At 47.6% G+C, this 17,383-nt stretch overlaps 1 protein-coding gene across 2 annotated transcripts; it reads right to left on the bottom strand.

Annotated features, from left to right (window-relative positions):
* Positions 1 to 6,856: 6,856 nt before the first annotated feature.
* SP5 (Sp5 transcription factor) lies at positions 6,857 to 10,184 on the bottom strand. 2 transcript variants are annotated; one of them, XM_070241993.1, is made up of 2 exons: positions 8,801 to 10,184; positions 6,857 to 8,606 (listed from the first exon to the last, which is right to left on the bottom strand). In XM_070241993.1, the coding sequence occupies exons 1-2, from the start codon at positions 8,966 to 8,968 to the stop codon at positions 7,458 to 7,460; spliced, it is 1,317 nt and encodes a 438-aa protein (XP_070098094.1). In that variant the 5' UTR covers positions 8,969 to 10,184; the 3' UTR covers positions 6,857 to 7,457. The 2 variants fall into 2 exon arrangements, with proteins under 2 accessions (XP_070098094.1, XP_023478877.1); XM_023623109.2 differs by having other exon boundaries at positions 9,319 to 10,123.
* Between the last annotated feature and the right edge of the window lie 7,199 nt (positions 10,185 to 17,383).

Genomic DNA, 17,383 nt, shown 5'->3' with positions numbered 1-17,383 from the left:
TATTAAATATGCAACTTTGTAAACCAGTGGGTCTCAAACTTTAGTGTGCATCAGAATCACTGGAGGCCTTATTAAAACACAGATTACTGGGCCGCATTCTCAGAGTTTCTCATTTAGTAACTTGGAATTGAACCCAAGGATTTGCATTTTTAACAAGTTTCCAAGTGATGCTAATGCTGCTGGTGTGGGGACCACACTGTCTTGAATTCTTAGCTCCACGTAAAATCCTAGCTGGATTCTGAATGCTGCAGATGCCATTTGTGGATTGTTTTTGAAAGCAGAATAGCCATTCGTGGCAAAAAATAGTTTATCACCATTTTACCTGAAGTCATTTCTCTTTCTTTTGTGTTTTACTAAGAATTTCATTGGTTGCTTTTCCGTTAGGCCTTGTATTACCTTCATTTGTGCATATATCTTATTTCCTTTACGACCACGAGTTCTTTGAAGGATTGTGCTCATCTTTGAATGCTCACTGAATTTAGTTACGTGTACATGTTTTGAATTTGTTTTGTACCCAGTTTTCTACATCTAATAATTATAAATAACAAATGCTGAATTAGGTATGCAGCTCACATAGTCTTAAGTGTACATATCAACTTGACTGCCTTTGAGGGTGTGGGGAAAGACTGGTTTCCTTAAACTCAACTTGGCCAAAGATTGTAAATCTAAATAATTCTATCTACTTAATTATTGAAAAGTTACCTACAGTTTTCAATCCTGTAATTTTACTACGAAATTTCCATACATAGCAACGGGACTTGGGGATGTACAGAATAGTAGAGCACTTACAAAGACTGACACACCTAGAAGTGTTATCTTCAGAAGCCAATATTAAGATCATGTGACTAAATTCTGATATTACCTGCGTAGAGGCTGACTGATTTATCCAAAATTACCTTTGCTCCCCTTTACTATCGAACAAACTATATTTTCAAAAACTGGATTTCTGAAATCAGATGCCAGGAATATTCACATTACTGTTGCATTTTTAGTAGCCCTGATAAAATGTATTTGAATCTTTTGATCTTTAGATTTTAGATTTGAAGCATTTCAGCTCTGGAAGAGTCCTTAAAGATCACTCTGTCCAAAAGTCCCCAGTGAAGACCCACATCTCCCCTCCACCCTCCTCATACTCTCCTTTGCTTTAAAACAAAGACAAACTGCTCAAACCTTTCCCTTCAGCTTCTACCCAATGGTCCCATTTCAACCCCTTGAGGAACATCCTATTTTCCCCACGGTCATATTATTCCCCATGATCTGTTTCCCTTTCCCCTACTTCTGGATCTCCCTGCTACAGAAGCAAGGGGCACCCACAGCCCCATAGCTTCCAGCTACCAGCTGCTCAGGGCACATCAGCTTGCCTGCTGTTGACAAGCCTGAGTCATGACTGATGAAGAGACTGCTTTCTCCTTAGAAAGCAACTTAGCAACCTTCTACTCCAAATCCAGGCTTAGTGCAAAATTTGTTACCTCAACGACTTTCTTGGCAGTTGTCTGTGGTACTATGAAGAGATGACATGGACCTCATCAAGGATGAAACAGAGGAGAATAAAGGCTATGAGAGAAAAAAGTCTCCATCAAATATAATAACCTCAGTAAGAAATATAAATAGCTAAATGCTTGTAGTCTTAGTTCACGTCCCCTTCATGAAAACTTTAGCTCAATAAATAAAGGGTGATGTTTACAGATTTAGGTAATCTACATCTTTTGTATGCTTCTTACTAATTAAAGTCTATCCAAACTGGGATCACCTCAAACCATAATCCTCTATCATATTTTACAATTTTACTTTCAATTGCGGTGCAAATATTTTTCCCACTGATGTTCACAAATCCACAGTAAATATCAGCATACTCTACACAAATAAAACATGACTTGAATCTATAAATAGAACTATAAATTTAATTCAATTGCTTGTAAAATTTAGACCAAGGAATATAAATGTCCATTAAAAATACAACAGATTTAAAATAACTACAGTTTAGAATACTGTCAGGTTCTGAATTATAGGAAGTAAAATTAAAAAATGGGGATAAATGCTTCAAGAACAGGGAGAGACACAAAATGAGTTTCCACGTTAGAGATGAACATGGATATATGGAAGACAGGTGACATTCACAAATAAAGACATATGGAATGGAAAATGAGGACAGTATACAGAATATAAGAATAAAACTTGCAAAGAGAAATAAGAGAAATAAGCTTTCTCATGGCACCTTATATATATTTTTAGGAAATTGCCACCAAATACTTTTCAAATGAGGACACATTTTCCAACCATAAGCATAAATGAGGATTTAGCTTTGACATTTGCCTTGTGAATCGGATGAAATTAAGCTGAGGGCAGATGTTTTCCATCCATATGTTAGATTACACTAGACATAAAATCATTGGGAAGCACTCACGACTGAATGGTTTCGCTTTCTATTAAAAAATCAGATGATATCTAGACACTGCCTTAGACTTTAGAAAATTTTAGAACTTTAGAAATTTTTGATGTTAGAATTTTGACAAGTAATAAAAAAATTAGATGAGCAGTTTTGCTATAACACAAACTTCCATTTTGTGATAGGTAGACTGAATCTTCATAAGTCCGAAAGAACCTTTTGAAAAGTGTAAGCTGCAGATTTTCCATATATGAAACTAGGAACTTGATTTATTTCCCCTGAACTGAATTTTGGTATTAGGTAGACAATCAAAATATATTAGTTAACACAGTTTATTATGTGTTGTGCCGAAATTACTGCAGTTCACATGCACGGACTGAATGATGTCAAATACCCCATTGGAGATTACGCTTCAGCGTAATCACTAAAGATATGGAGAGAAAGTACATAAGGTCTAGAAAGGGAAGTCATCAAAATGTATATGCTATCAATCATCATGTGCAAATCTTCAATTGGTTGTAAGTTGTAACAGTAAAACAACTGTGAAACTATCAAAAAAGGTTGTGATGGTCCATAGTCGTTTGATTACATCTTTGATTGGACAATGTCACTTATTTGTTATAGTAAGGAACATTAGGTGAGTTATTTTCAATGTCCATAAATTAATTTAAACATTACAGATTCTTTAAAAACAATCAAGGGAGGAGCAATTGATACAAATATTTTTACTCAAAAATGTGTTGAGTCTGAACGTCACCAGAGAAAAATTTGCTGTTCACATATACTGAATACCACATCAATCAGGTCACCATTATAGTGGCCCAATAATGAAACATGTCCTTCTGGTGTATTGATCTAAATCTCGTTCTCATTACCAACATACATTTTTCTACGTAGATGTTTTTCCTAGTTTATCAAACTATGTTGGCACATATCATTTCAAAGCTGTCCTCAGTCTCATACTCTTTTAAAGTTTCCCTCTATCATGCACACCAGAGGAAGGTAATGATATTTAACAGAACATTAATATGACTTGTTTTGAGTGGCCCTCAATTTGGGATGTTAGCAAACCGTAATTACATTTACTATAAAACAAAGCTTAAGGGTTGAATCTAATTTCACCACAGAGTATTTCCCAGTGAGATGTTGTTAATTTACTTCAACTTGTCAATATGTAATGTGATGAGCCAATGCAAGTAACAGTGGTTTGCAATTTTAGAGCCCTAAACAACTTACTAAGGGTGTACATGAATTTGAAGTCACAGCTACGGCTATCATAACATTCTGTGAAACTCTCACAGCAGAACCAAAATAAATGGGAAACACTGAAGATAGAGTTTTAAACTGATTACTTAAAAAACCCCAGTACCAGAATAGAAACAGTGCAAACTCGGGTGAAAAACTGCCTTTTCTACAAATATCATTCTTTCAAACAGGTTTCCGAAAGAAGCATGCTCATCAAGATTAATTTTTAAACTGGTATGTCTCGTTTGACTGACTTAAGGCAAAATAATTTAAAACAATATATGTAATATAGTTAAATAAGGTTTAAACTCTAACTGAAACTAGAAAAGACTAACACAGAGGTGAGTAATACAGTCATATTTTCTTTATCATAATTTGCTTTTGTTTATTTCAAGAGCTACTACAAACTAGTGGTCAGCTAGATGCAAATTTGCACAATTTTCCCTTGAGAAAAGCAGAAAACTATGGAATGTTGTTAATAAGTTCAGAAACATACAATTCCAAATTACCTAAATTTCTGATAACCTGATTTATCCATGTCTCTAAATTCTTGGTCAAAATGGTTCATTTATCAATTGAGTGTTAAATTTAAAATAATCACTTCACACCAATTTTAGAATTTTCTAAAATATGACATTTTATATTTGCAAACTACTAAAACAGTTGCTTAAAAAATGTAAAATGTCTATTGAAATTTGAGGCAATCATTAACGTATTTTCTTCAATTAATTTTTAAAACTTAATTGAATTGGGGGCTGGGGTCTTTAAGTAAAGACTTGTGTCCAGTTGGTGGACTAGACTTTCTTTTCGATGTTGAGAAATCTCCAAATAAGAAGTAAATTTTAGTTTACATTTAATAGCAATTTGCTTCTGAACTTTTAATTTGAATTTCATTAAATTTTCTGCTAAATATGCTTAATTACACATCATTTATGCATATTATTTTTGCATATTAATGTATTTTAAAATAAGTGTTAAAGTCCTAAATAGTACTCTGGTTGCAGTTTTATGAAAGAAGGCATGCAGCAGCGGTTCAAATTTTAACAGCTTATAAAATCTATTACATTTCTGGACTGTCAAACTTGTATTGCTCAGCATTTGTTGGCTTATTTTTCAGTATAAACATGGAATACTTTCCTATACTTGGATAATAATATCATATTATTGTAGCTTCCTGGCTTCCACTTGGATAATGGCATAAACATTTTTTTCTAAAGTAATTGGAACAGATTTGCAGTGGTACAAAAAAAGACTTTCAGCTGTACCAAGTTAGTTTAGAGACAGTATTTTTATCGTACTTGTTAAATTTGCAGGTTCAGTTAAGTGAAAACGTAAGAGAGCTATTTTGTCAAATGACTTTGTTCTGCTTTTTATATACCGTACTTTTAGATAAATTCCATATATTTTATCTAGTTTTTCTCAACCACAAAGTTACAGCTATAAGGAAACTATCTTCCACACCTCATCTGTTTAGATACTAAGTTTCATACATTTTACCTATTTTTTCTCTTAACAACCACAAAGTTAAGGTGATAAGGAAACTTTATCTTCAACACTCCATCTGTTTGGACACTAAATGCTCATAGATATCAATAACAGTAGACTCACTTCAAAATTGCCATCTTTCTTTCTCTGCCAAGCGCATTCTCTTTTGTGTGAGAGAATCACTTAAATTTTCTGAGTCCAAAGCCCTTGGTCTTCTCACTCTCTAACAAGGATTCCTCTTTCCATATCATCTGCCAAAAACCTTTTCTGGCTCTGAAGCCCGTCCCAGGGCTTGGTTCAGAGGTGAGAGTTTCCATAACTCTCCAGAGAAACGATTCTCAAGAATCTTGACTTAGATTAAGATTACACATTTAGATGGAGATTAATGTTACTGTGTAGCAACTTTCTTATTACCATTGCTTGCAAAACTGCCACACCCTTGAAAATTTAGCTAATCAAAACTACCCTTTCCAGGTAAAGAACTCTGAAAACTCATATTCTAATTTCTCATTAAATAGTTCCAAAATCTCTAATGAGAGTAACTGGTTCTAAGGCATATTTCCACAATGATTCTAATATTCATTTACTACTTTGTCCCAAGTTACAAAGTAAAAACGCTATTTCTTAGAAGTATAAAAGTAATTTTTTATCTGAGTTATGTTGATGTTTGTGTTTTACTTAATACAGTGTCTCAAGCACAACCCTCCTAGCTTTTAAGAACTTACCCTTCAGTTTGAATTCAAACAAAAGGCACGGCAACAACAATTTGTAAACTGTGAAATCCTATCAATTTACATACCCTTCTACTACCATGAAAAGATTATTCAGTTCCATTGAAATTTGGCATTAATGATGCTAGCTTATTAACAAAATTTAGAACATTTTCCATTCTTTGCTAATTCTAAATCAGGTTAGTTTGAGTTTCAGGTTTAAAAACTCGAATATTAGAAACCATCAAGGAACCAGTTGAGGAGACACTTGAAAAAACACTTGTAAACTTTAAAACTTCAAATTTTAGAGAGGCAAGAAACCTAGATATGAGTATTCCTCACTCTCCTGTGAGAAAATCTTACTCTACTTCAATGATTAAAAAGATAAAATCTCAAGATACAAAATGGAAGTAAACTTCCAGGCCTAGCCAGAAATCCATCCCTAAGTGGCTATTGTGAAGCAAGACCGTTAAGATTTCCACAGCAAAATGATTAAAAAAGCAAGCAAGACAACGCCGCATAATCGCGACGGGGCTGAAATACAGGGGGGACGTTTCTTCACCAGGCAAAGAGCAGCTTGAACAAGGGCCTCCCCTTTCTCTGCAACTCTCCAAAATCTCATCTCTGAACGGATCCTTGAGTCTCTAGCACCCCTCCAGACACCAGCACAGCCGGCTGCCAGGAGGAAGCGCAGCTCGAGCGTGACCTCTGTGCTGAGAGCACCAACAAATGGAAAGCCACAGGGAATTCACAGAACTGTACTGTACATGCAGCAGGAAGCCGGACAGTCTCTGGTCAAGCCTAAGGCCGCAGGAGAAACGAACGAGTGATCGGAAAATCTTGCCCTATCCTCTTTACCACAAAACTGACCCTGCCCTGCTGCCTTTATCACGCACCCAACACACTTGCCCAGAACCTTCCAAACCAAAGAAGCCTCCGACACAGGCAGCACAGGAACCTTCAAATTCCCAGTGAAACCTGACCGCTTTGTAAAGTCTCCCGGAGGAAGAAAACATCAAATGAGACCGGCTCAGCGGGGTCCTCACGAGGTGACCCCGGAGTTAACGTATTTATTTTCACGCTGCAACTGCTGATTGCTTTACAGAGACATTTCATGCTGTAGCTCTGCATGGAGCTGAGGACAGAAGTTAACATTTTTATTAATGTTATAATTATTATAATTATTCTTTAACAAAGCTATTAAATAACCTGTACAAAGCCCGGCCCGGTCCTAGCAAAAAACCCCAGCACTATTTCAAATCTGCCAAGGGCCTTCCGCTTTGATTCAGCAGCGTTTCCTATATACAAGGTCAGCCCAGGGTGGTCCCCGAAAACTGTAGGTCTCCCCGACGAAGGGAATGGTCCAGAGCTTGAAACTGCCCTTGCGTGACTGACGCAGAGCTCCCAGCCCGGCCTCCCCTGCCCCTCCCGGGCACAGGGCCCCTGTCCGCGGGCCGGGCCAGGGAAGCCGGGAGCCTGGCGTCACTTTGGGAATCGGGCAGCAGGAAGAGGCAAGTGCCTCTGTTGGGTCTCCCCTCGGCCACCTGCCCACAGGCCCCCGGAGCCTCCCCGAAGAGGTGCTGAGAAGGGAGTCCGAGGCGGGAGAGGCCTCAAGCGGCCCCCGGGGAGGCTCACAGGTCCCGCGGGTCCTCCCGCTTGACCCCGGCCTCCGCAACTTTGAGCTTCTTATTCTGGTGCGTCTTGACGTGCTTGGCGAGGTGGTCGCTGCGCATGAAGCGCTTGCCGCACTCGGGACACGCGAAGCGCTTCTCGCCCGTGTGAGTCCGCAGGTGCCGCTGCAGCTCGTCCGAGCGCGTGAAGCTCTTGCCGCAGAAGAGCCAGTTGCACACGAAGGGCCGCTCGCCCGTGTGCCAGCGCAGGTGCGCCTTCAGGTGCGACGTCTTGCCGTACACCTTGCCGCAGCCCGGCACGTGGCACACGTGCTGCTTCTTCTTGCCCGGCTCTGCCTCCGGGGCGCCGCCCGCCGCCTGGCAGTTGGGGCAGCGGCAGCGGCGGCACCTCCTGGCCGTGGCCGCCAGGGGGGCCTTGGTCTGCAGCAGCGCGGCGATCTGGCTCTGGTACTGCGCGAAGTCCGACGGGCCCAGCACCAGGCCACGCTGCAGGGCGGCGGCGGCGGCGGCAGCAGCGGCCGCTGAGGCCGGGAAGCGCGGCGCGTGGGGGCCCCCGGCACAGGCGCCGGATAAGCTGCTCCCCGGAACCCCAGACGGCCCCGGACCCGTGCCGGCCTGCGGGATACTCCACCACGGGAGGTCGTCGGGGGCTGAGTTGGGGGACAGCTGGCGGCACGTGGGCGGCGGGGGCGGGGGCGGGGGTGGCGGGGGCAGCAAGTTGGAGTAGCCGGGCGGCAGCGCCGCCTGTGCCGCGTAGGGCACGTATGCAGGCGCGCAGCTGGCGGGCAGCGCCGCCATGCTCGAGGGCAGCATCTTGACGGGTGAGAACTCGTAGGGGTACGAGGGGTCGGCGGGGGGCGTGAGCGGCAGTTCGTGCGCCGCCCCGAAGGACGGCTGCAGGTGCGTTTTCTGCGGCGTCAGCCCCAGGCTGGGGTGCGGGGGCGGCAGCGCGCCGGGCGAGTGCGCAGGCATGTCGGCGGTCCACGGGTGAAAGAGCCTGGAGGGCGAGCCCAGCGCGGGGTCGTAGGGCACCTGCAGGAAGTCCGGGGGCGCCGTGGCGCCCGGCTGGCCGATACGGCTACAGGTCGCGGCCAGCAGCGCCAGGGGCGAGTGCTTGCCCAGGTCCGGGGAGGCGCTGGGGGTGCGGTCCTGCATGGGCGGCAGCAGGGGAGGGCGGAGAAGAGACAAAAGGTTAGCGCTCCAAGCGCGGTTTCCGGGCTGGCCCGCCACCCCCAGGCCAGCTGTTATACCGCCGCCCCTCCCCCGTGCCGGCTGTCCCCCCCTGCCACCGCACCACTCGCACCCACCCACCGGTCCCAGGAAACTTTTGGTGCCTGTACTACCTGAACGCGGAGCGCGCGAGCGCTTCCTGTTAAACTACTTGGTGCAAAGAGACGCCAGCCAGCCTCAGAGGAAGCCGGCACAAAGTGGGAGGAGAGAGGGATCCGACGGGCCGCTCCCGGCTCCGCGATCAAAAAGGGTCTGGAAACACCCACAGCCAGGCTGCCCATCTGCCCTCCCTCGCATCTTTTAAGCTCTCGTTTCCGCGCTCCTCTCGCGCTCCTCCCCCGCCCACCCCGGGCTGAAATCAGCGGGATGGCCCAGCAGGGTGAGCTCGGGCCCTATTCTCAGCCAGACGCACAACTCCGAACCACCCCCGGACCCGCGCGTCCCTCCCCCAAAGGCCACACTCTTGACACCAAGGCTAGGTGTGAAGTTGGCGTAGGCACTCCGAGGTCTGACTCCAGCGGCATCCACTAGGCGGGGTTCCCTTTGAGATTCAGGGTGCACAGAGTACCAGAAGAGGTCTGGACGCTACCCTTCCCATCTTTCCCTCGCCCCCTCCGAGCCCAGCCCCGACCTGGAGGAAGGCCTGCAGCGAGTCGTTCCGGAGGACGGCCACGGCGGCCATGGCTACAGCTTGCGGGATGTTGGCTGCGGAGCAGGGCGCCGCCGAGGCATGGAGACTCGAGGGCGAGGACGAGCGGCCGCCCAGCGTTCCTCCCAGCGCCGGCTCTGCGGGCCGGGGCCCTCCCCGCTCGTCGCCCCGCGCGCGGTCTGAGCGCTTCAGGATCACCTCCAAGAATTTGATAAGGACTTTGCTGGGCCGCCAGCCAGTCAGAGGGAAGATTTATGGCTTTGAAGTTTGCCGCTACCCAATCATCAAAGAATAGCGGCTCTTTCAGAAGCGAAAGCAAATCCTTTGAATCCACAAAGCTCCTATGGTGTGTTTGTTGGTCTGGATAAAAGAACTGATTATTAAGGGGGATGGGAAGGGAGGAGATAAAGGCGGGACAATTAATGAAGTAATCACTATGTGGGAAATGTATATACACAAATAATTGGATTTTCCTGATCAAAGGGGGCCTTGCCGCCTGGAGACCCGCGCTTGGGTTGCTTGAGACACTCGATCCCCCTCCCCCCCCCAACCCACACACACTCCCTTGCAATTAAAGATTTGCACCGAGGCAGTGCACGAAGTGACAAAGTGTCTTTGTTATCTCCAGAGAAATCTGCCTCTGGCTTCCAGGCGCGGGACTCTGAGACAGAGATGAGGGTAATTCTCCCCTCCCCCCGCACTTACACACCCTGCACCCGAGCAGCACGCGCACCAGCCCGCGCACCCCGCGGACCCGAGGGAATTCCCGGGGCGGGGCGTGGGACACACCGCGCCCCGCCGGCAGCGTGCCCACCCGCCTGGCGCGGTGGAGCGGCGGGCAGGGCTGTGACCCGGGGCGGGGCCGGGCGGCCGCCCAGGGCGGCGGTGGGTGGCGCACACGCTCCGGGGCTGCCCGACTGATAAGCGACGGGGGCCCTCTTGTGACGTTCCTGCTGGCGACCTGGAAGTTTTCTCGCGCCACAACTTTTGCTAATAGTGAGCCCAGGAAAAACACCAGTGCCACGCTTACCCCCAGTGCTAAGCTTGGCAAGAAACCCAGGCAACCCATAATATACACCAGAGGGAAGATTTTTTGCCGTCTCGCTCTTCTCGCTCCAGGCGGGCAGCCCTGCGCTCCGGTGGAGGGCCGGGACGGCGGCTGAGCGCGATCGGGCCCCGCCGAAGGCCGCCAGCGATGCGAGCACCGTGTCCCCTAAGCCCCGCCAAGAGAGCGCGCGCTCCTGCAAGCCGCGCAGACCTACCAGGGAACTAGCTGCTCGAGAAAAGAAAGGCGCGGTCGAGGAAGCCTTTTGTTGAACCAACCACGAATAATGTGAGACCCTCTGACCGGAAAGAAAAGTCAAAAACTGTTCTTCCCATCACCTTTAGAAAGAAAAGAAAGTTCTTCAGGCGCAGGGCGTGCTTCGCCCGGGTCAGGGAAACGCGCAGCAGAGTGTGTTCCCCCAAACCCTCGGTGGCCCGCCGCGGCTGGCCGAGGAGGGACCTTGGGCCACCTGCCTGCATCCTGTCGGGGTGGTGAGGACCCCGGGATTTCCTCCCCGGGAGCGCGGAGGGGAAACAGGAAGAGGCACGCGGGGCGCCGCTGGTCCTCCCGGCGCTGGAGGGATTAGGGGGACTGGAACCGTCAGAGGCCGCCGGCCGGCGGCCCGGCTCAGGTGACCGCGCAACCGAATGGACGGCCTGGGCTCGGTCGCCCCGGCCCCGCAGCCGGCCTCCAGTGGACACCGGCTCCTCTCGCCGAGGCCGCGGACCGTGCAGGGGATCCATTCCGAGCCATCTCGCGCCCGGCCTTCCCGCTCATGGTCCTCCAAGGGACCGCACTGCGGCCAGGAGTAACAAGAGAGGATGGACCCGGGGGCCAACTCGCCTTTCGGCGCCAGCCATCAGCCCAACTCCAAAAGACTTCTGATTCGGAGTCTGGGCTGTATATTGGTGCCTTCTGCATTCCCATTAGGGGTCAGGACACTCCGCCACCAGGCCCTCATTTCCCCATGTCCAGGGCCCGCCAACGAAATAAAAGCATCTTGCTGAAAACGACCGGGCCGCAAGGAGCCCAGATACTATGAGCACTTCGCACGCCCCTCTTCTCTCCAGCAAGGTGCACCCCGAGAACCACGAGCAGTGACCGCACAGCTTGGCCACCGCGGTCTGGCTCCTGAAGATGAGGTCCGGATGCTCTGGGACCGGGCAAGGGAGGGGACTCAGTGTTTTGCTCCGAGGCCCGGCAGACCTACTCCTTTCCACCGGGTCGAGGCCCCGCGCAGCCTGGGACCCGAAGGAACCCTTTCCCGGTTGCAAGTCAGAGGCAGGGAGTCCGGTGGCGCATACCCGCACAGGCACACGTCGGCACTGTCGAAGCGGGTCTAGCGTGTCTCCTCTCACGCTCCTTTGAGCTCTTCGAACCCGCCAGTCCCCAGGAGGCGGGCCGGGCTGGGCCAAGCGGGCTGGAAGGCATTCTCATTTGCCGAATCAGTTTGCTGTTTTAACAAAAAGGCAAGGAAAGCCAACGTATCTACATAGTTGTTACAGGAGAGAACTTTTTCTCCAAGATGCCCACATTATCCAATTAAACCACAAGCAGGGCGAGAGTAGTGGCTTGGTGGTTAAAAGCTCGGACTGAAAAATCTGAAGCCAGATTTCTGGTTACCACTTTCTAGTTGGTGACCTTGGCGAGCAAGTTACTCAACCTCTGTGCCTCAGTTTCCCAATTTGTAAAATGGCGGCTTTAGTATTGCTCACCTTGTAGAATGCTTGTAGGCTTAAAAGAGGAAATGCATGCAAAGTCTTTAGGACAGTGCGGGGCCCACAGCAGGCCCTGTCTTGAGTGTTCTAAGTCCTTGCTCTCGGCCTCACCTCTATTTGTGAAGCCCCGCCAGGATTCCCGCCCTCCCAGGCGAGAGCTGAAGTTTGGAGAGAGACTTTTACCAACTGCTGTGTAGCCTCCCTCCCTTTGCACTCGGGGCTCCCAAAAAACTTATTCTTAATGAAGTGATGTTCGGAGCGTCCATTAAAAATGCAATGCCGGGAGATCAAAGTACAATATTTATTTTAGAAATTTGTTGCAATCACCAAGAGATACAGGTATCAAGGCCAAATGTCAGTTCCGTTACACAAAGCCCCGCGCCCGGGAAGAGCGTGTGGCTGTTCTGCCATAATGTAAAGAGACATCAAAGACCAAGCGCGCTGCAAAAGTGTGCAGCCAAGAGGGAGGGAGGGAGCCCAGGAGGGCCGGGCGAGCCCCAGACAGCGCAGGGGCTGCGGGGGCTGCGGGGGCGGGGGTCAGTTCAAAGAGGTATCCGCTGGGGCGCGAGTTCAGAGGAGGGAAGATTTAATGGGCTTTCTTTTGTTGGTAGGCGTGTTTGTGCACGGAGGACCCAGGAACTCCTCTGTGGTCCTCCAGCCCGAGGGCGGAGGTGGGGGGAGATCGGCGAATAGGGAGCAAACTTTAGCCGCGGCGGGGGGCGGGGAGGTTGAATACCAGCCTCCGGCAGCGGCTGGCGCGGCGGGGCCGCTCTCCAAACAGCAGGGTTCCAAGGCTGGCAAGTTTGCGTCGCCGTTTCTTCGCTGGCGGGCGGCGAGCGCTAAGCCGGTGCCACCTGCGAGAAGAGGCGAGCGGGTGGACCCACAGAGGCCCTCGCGCGGTGGGCGGACCTTCGCTGCGCACTTGGGGATCCACTCCAGAAAGAGTGCTGAGAACTCTGGGGTGGCTGCTTCGTGCCCGAGTCTGGTACCTCACTTCCTGCATTTTCTTGCAGCAACCTGCGACTCACGCCTCTGGAATCAATCCGACCAGTCATCCATCTCCAATTGATTTTTTTTTTTAAAAAACCTATACATTATTTAGGTCATTACTACAAATTCTTAGTTCTCTACAGCAGGGTGTTGCTTATCCGCCCAGATCTCGCCCCCTCTGTGAAAGGTTCAACCTTCCAGTTGCCCGCATCTGCCTGGTTAACACAGTACCAGTCGTTGCTTTATTAAGGTGCTGGGAGAGGAAGGAACTTCCCTGGTGCTAGTGGGGCACCGAGTCGCAGGAGGAAGCCTGTGCATTTCTTCAGTCATCTCCAACCAAGTATTCTTAGAGCGGTCGCTTGGCAGTCTTTTGAAGTCGAGCTAGAGCAGAAAGCTGCATTGTTCTCGGCTCCCAACATGGACAGGATCAAACTTTGCCTCTTCAATTTGAAAGATTTCTTTTAAATGGTGGTGACGGGGAGGAGTTGCAATCTAATACTCTCAAAGCTGGCTTTGAGGATTTGGAGTGGTCTCCCAGTTTAAGCAGCAGATGCCCTAACGCTTGTGTCTGAAACAGGGGCTCCATCATTGATACAGCTGACCAAGGGCGTTTCAGTCTCAAGAAATAATAATACTGGGAATCTTTGGAAAACGCTAGCCTGGAAAGTTTCCTCAACTGGAAACCCTGAGTTAACTTGAAGCTTAAACTTCAGAATTAGGTCAGTTTACGATGGATGGAGGAGTGGAATTCTAGATCTAGGGGGGTCCTTTATCCCATTGGATTCGATTCCTCCATATGATGGCAAGAGGGAACAGCATTTGCATGATACGCGTCATGCCTGCACAGTGCTGGGAACTTGCGCAGCTGTTCAATAAATGTTCATTGGTGTTGGGTGGTAGAGTGGAATTGTGTCTACCAGTGTCATCTGCATAGTGATTGTTTGGTGTTACAGAACACACAAACGCAGTAGGGATTCAGAGGAGAGCGTTCGTGAGGGCTGGAGTGGTTCAGAGAGGCTTATCCAGGAGCAGGGGTTTGGAGGAGACTTTAAGGCCTATAGGATTTTAATGGGATGCAAAGAAAGGAACACAATGGAGGAGGAAAGGACAGCAAGGAGAGAACTCCCCTTTCAGTGAGAAGCTGAATGACCATGGAAAATGAAGTTTTGCGTCTTTGATTTGCTGGTGGAGACAGGGTAAGGCCAGATTAGAGAAGTCAAGGAGAGGAGTTTGGCCCCCGACGCTATATATATAGGAGTTTATTGTAGGCTCCTGAGCAGGTGAATTACATGAATTCAATTCCATTTCTTAAATTTCCTTCCCTGGGAGGGTTGCCTTGCTGAGAGCTTGGAAGGATAGACGTAGATGAAATTATCTAGGTGTGAGATGCTGAAGGCCTCCACTGGGAACTGGTAGTGGTAGTGAAAGAGATACAGACAGTTTAAAGGGAAAAAGGAAAACTTGATGACAGGTTGGAATAAGAGATAAAATGAAGGGAAAAATGAAGAAGATCCTTTTTTTGACAAGTGGTGCTGAGACAACTGGATATCTACATGTAAAAGAATGATGTTGGACATCTTCCTGACACCAGATGTAAAAACTAACTCTAAATGGATCATAGACCTAAATGTAAGAGTTGAACTATAAAACTCATAGAAGAAAACACAGGAGTAAGGCTTCAGGACCTTGGGGTAGGCTGAGCCTTCTTAGATACACCAACAGCACAAGCGACAAAAGATAAAATAGACTTCATCAAAATTTAAAACTTTGTGCTTCAAAGGATATTGTCAAGAAAGTGAAAAGACAACCCACAGAATGGGAGAAAAATATTTGTGAATTATGTCTCTAATAGAGACTTGTGTCTATAATGTATAAAGAGCTCTTGTAACTCAACAATAAAAAGACAACTAACCCAATTAAAAATTAGGAAAAAGATTTGAATAGACATGTCTCCAAAATAGATATACAAAAGGCAAGTAAGCACATGAAAAAATGCTCCACATATTAGCCACCACTGAAACACAAATCAAAACCAAGTGAGAAAACCAATTAAGAAATGGAATTGAATTCATGTAATTCGCCTGCTCAGGAGCCTACAATAAACTCCTATATATATAGCGTCGGGGGCCAAACTCCTCTCCTTGACTTCTCTAATCTGGCCTTACCCTGTCTCCACCAGCAAATCAAAGACGCAAAACTTCATCTTCCATGGTCATTCAGCTTCTCACTGAAAGGGGAGTTCTCTCCTTGCTGTCCTTTCCTCCTCCATTGTGTTCCTTTCTTTGCATCCCATTAAAATCCTATAGGCCTTAAAGTCTCCTCCAAACCCCTGCTCCTGGATAAGCCTCTCTGAACCACTCCAGCCCATCCACTACTAGGATGGCTGTGGCGAGAAAGATAATAACAAGTGTTGGCAGCGATGTGGTGAAACTGGAACACTCGCACACTGCTGGCAGGAATGTCAAATGGTACAGCCACTTTGAAAAACAATTTGAGTTCCCCAAGTGTTAAACATGGAGTGAAAATTCTACTCCTAAGTCTGTATCAGAGATAATTGAAAATCTAATGTCCACACAAAAGCTCCTACATGAATATCATAGCAGCATTATTCTCAATGGCCAAAAGGTAGAAACCACCCAAATGTCCATGAACTGATGAACAGATAAATAAAATGTGTTACATTTTTACAATGGAATATTATTCAGCTGTAAAAAGGAATGAAATACTGATACACGTTATGACATGGATGAATTTTGAAAACATCATGCCAAGTGAAAGAAACCAGTCACAAAAGATCACGTATAGTATGTTTCCGTTTGCATGAAAGGTCTGGAATAGACAAATTCACAGACAGAAGGAAGAATAGTGGTGGCCAGGGACTGGAGGGAGGGGAGAATAGGGAATGATTGCTTTTTTCCTTTGGTGGGGGTAAAATATTCTAAAATTGATTGTGGTGATGGTTGCACAACTCTGTGACTATGCTAAAAACCATTGCACTTTAGATGGGTGAATTGTATGGTGCATGATTATGTCTCAATAAAGCTGTTAAAAAAAACCTAAAAGGATCCCAAGGTTTCAGCCTGTGAAGCAACAAGAATGGTTCAGTTGCTGACAAAAGTGGGAGAATAAGGATGGGAGACAGTTTGGAGTTAAGTAGAAGTAGTGAATTCATTTTGGGGCTGTTGAGTCTGAGATCTGGGCTGGATGTTCACGGGGAAAAGCTTGCAGAAAGCTGGAAGTGCGGCGAGTGGCAGCACAGCGACAGGGCGGCGAGGGGTCAGGACTCGGGAACGTTTGGTGAGTGGTGATGGCTGAATAAGTGAGCTCCTTGGGCTGAGGGGAGATCGAGCAGGTAGAGAAAAGCTACAGCAGAATTTTGAGGGAAACCACAATTAAAAGATGAACAGGGGCCGGCCGGTGGCGCAGAGGTTAAGTGTGAACGTTCCACTTCACGGACACTGTTCGCCGGTTTGGATCCCAGGTGCGGGCATGGCACCACTTGGCACGCCACGCTGTGGTAGGAGTCCCACATACAAAGTAGAGGAAGATGGGCACGGATGTTAGCTCAGGGCCAGTCTTCCTCAGCAAAAAGAGGAGGATTGGCAGCAGTTAGCTCAGGGCTAATCTTCCTGAAAAAAAAAAAAAAAGATGAACAGAGGGAGAAGAACCATCAAAGCAGCCAAAGGAAAAAGAGAGAGGCAAGAGGAAACAACCCGGTGGAGGTGGGAGAATGAGCAAGACCCCAGGGCTGTCCAAGGGCATTGGGGGCAGTGGTGACCGGGTAGAGGAAAGGGGAATAAGAAACATGGTCTGTTTGCTTCGAGAGGAAGCTTTGAGGACCCACTTTCAGAACTGAGGTGGGGACAGGAAGTGGATTATGAGTTTCAGAAGCAGCTAGCTCAGATAGCAAGGTCAGGGCAAAAGTGTTGAGTCTGTGTTTTAGGATGTGGTAAAAAGGAAATGCTAGAAAGAGGGGGCAGTTGGAGGTGGGGAGCCTAGAAAGTGGGGCTTTGCAGCAGAGGTGGGAGGGCTTCCTCCAACGAGGAGAGGAATCTCTTCCCCCGCAGAGAGAAGCAACCAAGTTAACCGCAGGAGAGAACTTCCACCCGGCAATGGGCAATGCCGAGGCCACTCAGGAGGGAAGCTGCTTCTTTATTTACTTGAAAATAGAAGATAAAGTCACTGCTGAGGGGGAAGCGGGGGGCCCACATTAAAAGTGCAGTGGGAAGTTGGTGGCAGATCAGGATGCTCACACCTGATTGTGCCAGGCCTTCTCCCTGGGTCACATTCGAGC

Source organism: Equus caballus, chromosome 18 (genome assembly GCF_041296265.1).
Source record: "Equus caballus isolate H_3958 breed thoroughbred chromosome 18, TB-T2T, whole genome shotgun sequence".
In the NCBI taxonomy this organism is placed as follows: domain Eukaryota; kingdom Metazoa; phylum Chordata; class Mammalia; order Perissodactyla; family Equidae; genus Equus; species Equus caballus.
This window is presented reverse-complemented; position numbering and strand designations above follow the sequence as displayed.

Excerpts from the sequence above, each read along its gene's own strand:
- SP5 (XM_070241993.1), bottom strand. The coding sequence starts at position 8,968 with ATGGGCAGCCTGGCTGTGGGTGTTTCCAGACCCTTTTTGATCGCGGAG. Across the intron at positions 8,607-8,800 it reads CTCGCGCGCTCCGCGTTCAG|GACCGCACCCCCAGCGCCTC; the intron begins GTAGTACAGGCA and ends CCGCCCATGCAG.